The sequence below is a fragment of the Sardina pilchardus genome, chromosome 21, assembly GCF_963854185.1.
Source record: "Sardina pilchardus chromosome 21, fSarPil1.1, whole genome shotgun sequence".
NCBI lineage: Eukaryota > Metazoa > Chordata > Actinopteri > Clupeiformes > Clupeidae > Sardina > Sardina pilchardus.
This window is the reverse complement of record NC_085014.1, coordinates 1,294,431-1,303,347: the sequence shown is the minus strand read 5'-3', so window position 1 is coordinate 1,303,347 and position 8,917 is coordinate 1,294,431. Positions and strand designations below refer to the sequence as shown.

The following is an 8,917-nucleotide window of genomic DNA, read 5'->3' as shown; positions in this document are numbered from 1 at the left end:
TGTGTGTGTGAGCTAATGGCTCCTCTATGTTTGTGTTTGTGTAGGTACTGGTACCTTTCACCATGTTGGCTTTAAGTGGACTTCCTGTAATTTAGACGCAGTCGTCAGTGTGTGTGTGTGTGTGTGTGTCTGTCTGTGTGTGTTTTTAGATTCAGTCGTCTGTGTACACCCCAGACTCGGAGGGGCTGATCAGCATGATCCAGTTTGGTTACAGCAGATCCCTCTCCAGTCTGGTGTGATCGGGGACGACTCTGTGTGTGTGTGTGTGTGTGTGTGTGTGTGTGTGTGTGTGTGTGTGTGTGTGAGACGACCCCCTGGCCTCTGCTCGGTACAGCAGTGTGAGGTGACGGGCGGGTGGGAGGGGTGAGACTAAGGGGGCGGGGCCAGGGTTAGGCGTGCTGCGGCGTGTACGTGTTCTTTACCGCGTGTGTGTGTGTGTGTGTGTGTGTGTACGTGTTCTTTACTGCATGTGTGTGTGTGTGTGTGTACGTGTTCTTTACTGCATATGGTCCGGCCCGCTGTGGAACATTCTGATGCCTTCTTGATACAGTGCTAGATATTTTGTAGCTTTCTAGATACTTTGTATGTATACAATATTGAATAAAACAAATGTTAAGAGAACGGTGTGTTGTGTTTATTGTCTGTGTGTGTGTGTGTGTGTACCATGGTCAAAAATAGGAAAGCTCTAACACAATAGGGCAGAATGGAGGTCAATCATGCAGTCTCACTCCTGACCACCAGAGGGAGCAGCTGAACGCCCCACTGATGACAATAGTCATGTGTGGCCTGACTGGACTGGACTACAATAGTCATATGTGGTCTGACTGGACTACAATAGTCATATGTGGCTTGAGTGGACTACAATAGTCATATGTGGTCTGAGTGGACTGGACTACAATAGTCATGTGTGACCTGACTGGACTACAATAGTCATGTGTGGTCTGACTGGACTACAATAGTCATGTGTGGCCTGACTGGACTGGACTACAATAGTCATGTGTGGTCTGACTGGACTACAATAGTCATATGTGGCTTGAGTGGACTACAATAGTCATATGTGGTCTGAGTGGACTGGACTACAATAGTCATGTGTGGCCTGACTGGACTGGACTACAATAGTCATATGTGGTCTGACTGGACTACAATAGTCATATGTGGTCTGACTGGACTACAATAGTCATGTGTGACCTGACTGGACTACAATAGTCATATGTGGTCTGAGTGGACTGGACTACAATAGTCATGTGTGGCCTGACTGGACTGGACTACAATAGTCATATGTGGTCTGACTGGACTACAATAGTCATATGTGGTCTGACTGGACTACAATAGTCATATGTGGTCTGAGTGGACTGGACTACAATAGTCATGTGTGGTCTGACTGGACTGGACTACAATAGTCATATGTGGTCTGAATGGACGTCCCTCAGATGAGGGCATCACAGGTGGGTGAGCAGAGCTGAGCGTGTTCTCTGAGAGAGTTGGTCATTCTGCCCCGTTGCTGTAGGGTAGGAAGTCGGGGAAGACCAAACGCAATCTCCAGAATGAAGAGTTCAGTGTGTTTAGTGCATTCTGTTACGTCAGGGAACACCAAACTCCATCTCCTGAATGAAGAGATCAGTGTGTTTAGTGCATTCTGTTAAGCCCATGTCTGTTTATGCAGCACACAGACTGCAGTGCAAGCAGTGTCTCTCTCTCTCTCTCTCTCTCTCTCTCTCTCTCTCTCTCTCTCTCTCTCTCTCTCTCTCTCTCTCTCTTTCTGTCACTCTCTGTTTCAGTCACTCACTTGATCTCTCTCCTCTGTCACCATCCCTCTCTCTCAGGATCAGGAGGGGTATTTGAGGCAGATGTGTGTGTCCCAGTGTGTGGCTCGAGGGTTTAACCCGGATTTTGAAACAGAAGGTGGAGCTGCTGCTCTGAACCCGACCTCAGAGACAGAGAGTGTGTGTGTGTGTGTGGGTGTGTGGGTGTGTGGGTGTGTGGTGATGAATCTTCTCCTCGTCTTCTCCATGGCTCGGGTCAGCGGGCTGCTGGTCATCTGGACTGGCTGTGTGGAGGTCCTGTGTGTGTGTGTGTGTGTGTGTGTGTGTGTGTGTGTTGGGGGGGGATTACTTGTTTGCTGTAGTGAAGGCAGGAGAGTCTCGATGAGTCACTCACACACACACACACACACACACACACAGGACCTCCACACAGCCAGTCCAGATGACCAGCAGCCCGCTGACCCGAGCCATGGAGAAGACGAGGAGAAGATTCATCACCACACACACACACACACACACACACACCTCTACCATGTAACTGTGTTTAATGACCACACACACACACACACACACACACACACACACACACACACCTCTACCATGTAACTGTGTTTAATGACACCACACACACACACACACACACACACACACCTCTACCATGTAACTGTGTTTAATGACCACACACACACACACACACAAGTTTGCAGAGAGAGGCGCGCTCAAACTCCAAGATATCTCCTTGCTTCTTTGGGTGCGAGTTAAAAATGTCCTGTGTGCTTGACGCCGAAACGCGTCTGTTTTTTAGGCATGGTGCTACAATAAAGAATAGTATGATAATGAACGAGTGAGTGCGGTTCTTTTGCACGCACACACACACACACACACACACAGACCATAAAAGAGCAGAATAAATATGGCTATATATGCAATATGAACAATGTATGAACAACATGTAGAGATATGTGCAGTGTAGCAGTAACATTGTAAAAGAAAACAATAAACATTCCGTAAGAGCCATAGAGGCAGATATGTGCAGCTATGGGCAGTGTGCTAACAGTAGCCAGAACAAGTGCAAGTGTGTGTGCATGTGTGTTTTTGGTCGTAGGCAGAGCTGTTACCGTACCAAAGCGTGACACAGTTGGTGAGAATGCTGGATGTCACTGTCTCTCCTGTGCCCTACAAATACTACTACAGCCCATCCGTTATTTATTTGGCATATTGGATATCACTTCACTGTGCTGCAACAAGTCTCAAGCTGTGGGTTAAAGCACGTGAGGCCGCGAGACTGGCCTGCCCACAGACGCCTTGGCTCGGGACTGAAGTGGGCGTGTTCGAGGGAGCCTCTCGACTGGGCTCGGGCCGTCACGTGACACCAGAGTAGCTTGCGGGACGAGTATCGTTGCCTCAGACACGCTCTGTGAGCGGTCGCGCGGAGCAGCCCGGTGAGAACTGACTATCCCGAGGAGCGCGTGAGGTGCTAGACGCACGTTGGGTCAGTAACAACTCGAGCGAAAATGATTCGCAAATACTTTAATTCGTCCCGGACGTTCTGATACTTCAGAGAACTTTAAACTTGTATTATTTTCAGTCGCGCTTGTGTTGTCGCAGTGAGTGAGGAACTGCGCGTTGAGCGCACGCTGTGATGGAGACGGAAGACGGTAAGATCTCGGTGTGGGTTTGCCGTGAGGAGAAGCTGGTCTCGGGCTTATCCAAGCGGACCACCTGCGTCGACGTGACGCGCGTTCTCCTGGAAGAGCAGAGCGTGCTGGCGGGTTCTCCCGCGTGCTACTGCATAGTGGAGAAGTGGCGGGGGTTCGAGCGCGTGCTCCCGAACAAGACCAAGATCCTGCGCCTCTGGAGCGCGTGGGGCGACGAGCAGGAGAACGTGCGGTTCGTGCTCGTGAAGCAGGACGCGTCTCTGCCCAATAACGGCCCGCGCAGCGCGGAGGCTCGTGTGGTGGCCAGCAAGGAGAACTCGTGCGTGTACCGGAGCACCGCGTCCGTTACCATGGCACTGTCGCAGGAGAAGCAGCGGCGGATTGTGCGCAAAGCGTTCCGCAAGCTCGAGAAGATCAACAACAAGAAGCGCACGCGGGTGTTAAGCAAGGACAAGCCCGTCACCGCGGAGAAGATGGAGACGCTCGTGCACCTGATCGTCTCGCAGGACCACACCATCCGCCAGCAGATCCAGCGCATCCACGAGCTGGACCGGGAGATCGAGCAGCGCGAGGCCAAAGTCCACTTGGACCGGGTCAGAACGCTCGGGACTAACTACGTGCAGGACACCTATCTGTTCGAGCAGAGTCTGGAGACGCACGCGAACGCCGCGGAGGAGGAGCAGCGGTCCCCGGAGGTGCGCACGAGGCTGGAGGAGTACTCGCGGAGGTGCGAGGAGGTGCTGAGGCTACAAGAGGAGCTGTCGCAGCACGAGCTGCTCCTGGACAGCTTCACGGCGGAGATCACGGACGAGCTGAACCGGCGCTGGATGGAGCGCAGGAGAGAGGAGCTCTCGTGCACGGACCAGGAGGATCATCCACCGGGAGAGTCTGAGCTCGCGCTGGGCACGGAGAAGGGCACGGCAGACAGCGCGCTGCCTTTGGAGGCGGAGAGGATCAGAACGCAGCTGGACACGAGCTTGTACATCGGGCTCCGGTTGAACACGGATTTAGAGGCGATTAAGGCCGACTTGGACCTCACGCGGGAGCTGTGGGCGGCAAAGGAGAGCGAGCTGAAGGATTTAACGGACAGAGTCGGCACGCTGGACTTATGCGCCGAGGACAAACTATCCGTGCAGGTGAAAGTGCCCGAGCCGTCGGTAAATGTGGCAGACTCGGTGTGCTCCGTGAAGGCAGAGAGCGCGTGGGTGGAGCAGGCGAGAGGACTTTCAAAGACGGTCGACATAATTGACGACGATTCGGACACCGGTCTGAGCTCGCTACACAGCCAGGATTCGGACAACCCGCCCGTGTGCGAGTCGCTCGTGTGATATGGACACTCACCCGCGAGCCCCGGGACTTCATCAGTATATTACCGTCATCAGCGCATGCTGAGGTTTCCACAAAGAGTAAAACTCACGAGTGCGTGCGCTATTTAACGACACTGTGTCAGCCACCGGAGACAACGGCTCTTAAAATGCACTTAGTGCGCCGGCAGAAGAGGGCTTGTGAAGGGAAATGAGGCTGCTGTATGTCGGAGGTCTGAAGGGGGATGTGGAGTTGTGTGTGCAGCTGATGGGGACGTGTGCTGTAACAGGGCAGCTGCGGTGGGAGGTTTAATAAAACTATTTTAAAATACACAGACAACAGCGTGGCTCAGCTCCTGGTGTGTGTAGCCATCTTCAAATACATGGGAAGGGATGTGACAGAAAGTGTGTGTGTGTGTGTGTGTGTGTGTGTGTGTGTGTGTGTGAGAGAGAGAGAGAGAGAGAGAGAGAGAGAGAGAGAGAGAGATGGAGAGAGAGAGTACTGTTTGTAACATGGATCATGACATCTTTCATATCTTTCTCCTAAGCTATCTGAAACACACACAAACACAGCTGTGTGAACCTCTCACCTTTCGTCTGTAGTCAGAAGGCTTAGCGGAGCAGGTTACTCATCCCCACCCCACCTTTCTCTCTCTCTCTCTCTCTCTCTCTCTCTCCCGCTCTCTCTCTCCCGCTCTCTCTCTCTCAGATTCAGATTCAAAGTGCTTTATTGGCATGACAAGGGGTAGGCTACTAATATTGCCAAAGCAGTCAGAACAGAGCATAGTACAATAACATTAGTACAATTCATACAATTAATAAAATACATGTGTGTGTGTGGTGTGTGTGTGTGTGTGTGTGTGTGTGTGTCTGTGTACGTGTGCGTGCACATGTGTGTCTTGATAGGTCACTCACTCTCTCTCAATTCAATTGAGCTTTATTGGCATGACAAAAAAATACAAGTTGTATTGCCAAAGCATTTCTTATAGTACATATAAGTAGTGGTATGTGAAAAAAAAGGGAAAAAAGCATCAAGTGTCATACATTTCTGCAACGGCAGTGTGTGTGTGTGGCGGTGTGGATGGGAGTGCAGGTAAACGTGTGTGTGGGTATATGTGTGCGTGTGTGTGTGTGTGTGTGTGTGTGTGTGTGTGTGTGTGTGTGTGTGTGTGTGTGTGTGTGTGTGTGTGTGTGTGTGTGTGTATGTGTTTGATTTTTGTGTGCTTCACTGAGGAAGTGACTCCCTTTTCTGTGGCAAGCATCTAAGTAGGCCTATCTTGTTGCGCTCTTTTGTTCCTCTCCTAATAACATTCTCAAACTCAAGCCCCTTTCAGACAGACGTGTATTTACGCAATGTTCACGGACATTTTACAGTAGTTTTTTTTCCGTTGTGCTGTCTGAATGCATATGTCCGCATATCTACTATCGGAACTTTTCCTGCTGCCGACCTAGTCATGTTTCCGTAATGTTGCCGCCACAGCTGCTATGTGAACAGCAATCGCGGAAAAAATCTGCACTTGTCAGTGATGATCAAGGGAAGTATTACGTGTATTTAAAGTGCCCGCTATCACTGAACAGTTAGCCTACATCTCTCTAACACGCTGCAGATCTGTTTTGACCTCACTCTGACCGTCACTACGGTCTAAAAAGGGATGGTGACGGTCATCCTCGGTCTCACAGATCCAGTGTTACCTTCGTAACCTACAGTAATGCAGCAAGGCTACTTCCGCTGGGAAAACTACACTCGCATGCACAGCTGTCAGTGCGGCCACATTTATTAGGCGTCATTATCTGCCCAGCGAACTAAAGCCCAATTTACGGAAATTCTACATAGATGTGAACAACAGATGGCCGTATACATTGCGCATATATGCTTCATGTCTGAATGTCCGCTACTGTCAGAGATGCGATAAGCAATTATCGCAAAATGTGCGCAAAACCTGTCTGAAAAGGGCTCAAACTTGTGTTTTGATGGTCTGGGTGCATTTCTCTGAATTTAGGAAAGAATTGATCCAATGGAAAGAAATAAGAGATCAATTTTCTCTCTCACACACACTCTCTCTCTGTCTCACTCTATGTCTTTCACATATAACACATGTAACACACTTAAGGCTTTCTACTTTCTCTCTCTCACACAAACAAACACACACATACATATATCACCCAGTTTTATATGATGCTTGTGTAAGTGTGTTTGTGCTCGAGGTGGATACCTCTGGGCGTATGCATGTTCAGGCATGTGTGTGTGTGTGAGCGAGAGAGAGAGGGTGTGTTTTGTGTGTCTGAGAAGTGTGTGTGTGTGTGTGTGTGTGTGTGTGTGTATGTGTGTGCGTGTGTGCTTGTGTGAGGACTAGTTCCTCCAATCAGCTGTCTCAAAACACAGTTTAGAAGTTCATACACAAACACACACACACACACACACATACAAAAACACACCATACCCACATACCACACACATACACTATATTGCCAAAAGTATTGGGTCACCTGCCTTAACTCACATATGAACTTACAGTAAGTGGCATCCACAGGGTTTAATATGACATTGATCCACTCTTTGCAGCTGTAACAGCTTCCCCTCTTCTGGGAAGGCTTTCTACAAGGTTTAGGAGTGTGTTCATGGGAATTTCCGACCATTCTTCCAGAAGTGCATTTTGTGAGGTCACACACTGATGTTGGGCGAGGAGACTGTCTCTCATCTCCCACTTTAAATCATCCCAAAGGTGTTCTGTTGGGTTGAGGTCAGCCCTCTGCATCCACACAAAACTCTGTCATCCATGTCTTTATGGACCTTGCTTTGTGCACTGGTGCACAGTCATGTTGGAGCAGGAAGTGGTCATCCCCAAGCTGGGCTCGGCCCCTTAGTTCCAGTGAAGGGAGCTCTGAGAGCTACAGCATTAACCAATAGATTTCGGACAGCTCCATGCTCCCAACGTTGTGGGAACAGTTTGGATAGCCACTTCCTGTTTCAACATGCTGTGCACAAAGTGGTTTACCCATTGATAGCACATACATGGTATATGAATAGTGCCCTATTCCCCAGAACATGTGGAATTGCTGATGTACAGTATGCTCATGAATAGGCCAACCAAATGTGTATTTTTTCTTAATAAAGATTCATAATATTTTGAACATTCATTGAAATGAAAGATGCACTTCGATTTACTTTAGCTATTTATTCACTTTAAATAAATTATAATATAGGATTAACAGGAATTGTAGTTGCTCAACACCACAGAACAGTTAAGAAAAAGTCACAACTCCAGAGGTTCACGGAACGAGAAGTGGGATGAAGGATGGTGAACTTGCAACTGTTCAGTGTTCTAAGAACACCTTTAAAACGTTGGGGACACCTTTAGGACTCAAACCTTGTCCCCAGCATCTGAATCACATAAGGAAGAAAGAACAGAGACAGTATTAAAGCAACATTCATTTTTATGATAAGCTTCCAAATGGAGATACAATCCTACGCAAAACAATGACATATTTTGACCTAAAAGGCTACTGTTTCCTGAAAGTGACACATTTGTGTCAAAATCACATTCACACATTCAAAATCAATCAAACTTTATCTTAGACAAATGGGGTCTTACATAACTAGGTTTCTTACCTTCAGGTTTCTTCTTGAACTGACGCACTGACAATGGGAAGAGCTTGGTGGTCCCATGATTGGAGGACCAACCTGCTCATCAGGAGGTAGTTGTCTTCATCAAGGGCACTTCATCTAGGTGAGGAGGAGATGGGCTTAAACCAATTTCAATTTCAATTTAATTTCACTTATTAAGCGGCAAAACATTACACACGTCTCATGGCGCTTTACAGAGTGTTAAACATTCAAAGAGAGCCCATGAGTAACGGGCAAGGAAAAACTCCCTAGAATTGGAGATATATATAGGAAGAAACCTCAGACAGATCCACGACTCATGGGCCCAACCCATCTGCCTAGAGTCAGTTACAGTAGAGTTAAGTCATTTGTAGTATCAGAAGGTGCAAATAGTCCAGTGTAGGGAATAAATCGTCCATTAGTAATAAGTGCTTTTACTTAACGGGTTGCTAGAACGCGTGGGCCAGGAATCTGGGCAGGGGACAACAGCAGGCGATGGAAGGGCAGTCATAGGGATGGGGTGTGATGAGGGCCAGGCACAAAGATGGCTGATGACTGGTAATGGTTTAGGCCTACCTCACAGATGAG

General features: G+C 48.6%; 1 protein-coding gene across 1 annotated transcript; it reads left to right on the top strand.

Annotated features, from left to right (window-relative positions):
- The first annotated feature begins 3,197 nt into the window (after window positions 1-3,197).
- On the top strand, window positions 3,198-5,038 carry rassf10b (Ras association domain family member 10b). The gene has a single exon (XM_062524030.1). The coding sequence runs from the start codon at window positions 3,406-3,408 to the stop codon at window positions 4,747-4,749; it is 1,344 nt and encodes a 447-aa protein (XP_062380014.1). The 5' UTR covers window positions 3,198-3,405; the 3' UTR covers window positions 4,750-5,038.
- Window positions 5,039-8,917: the final 3,879 nt, after the last annotated feature.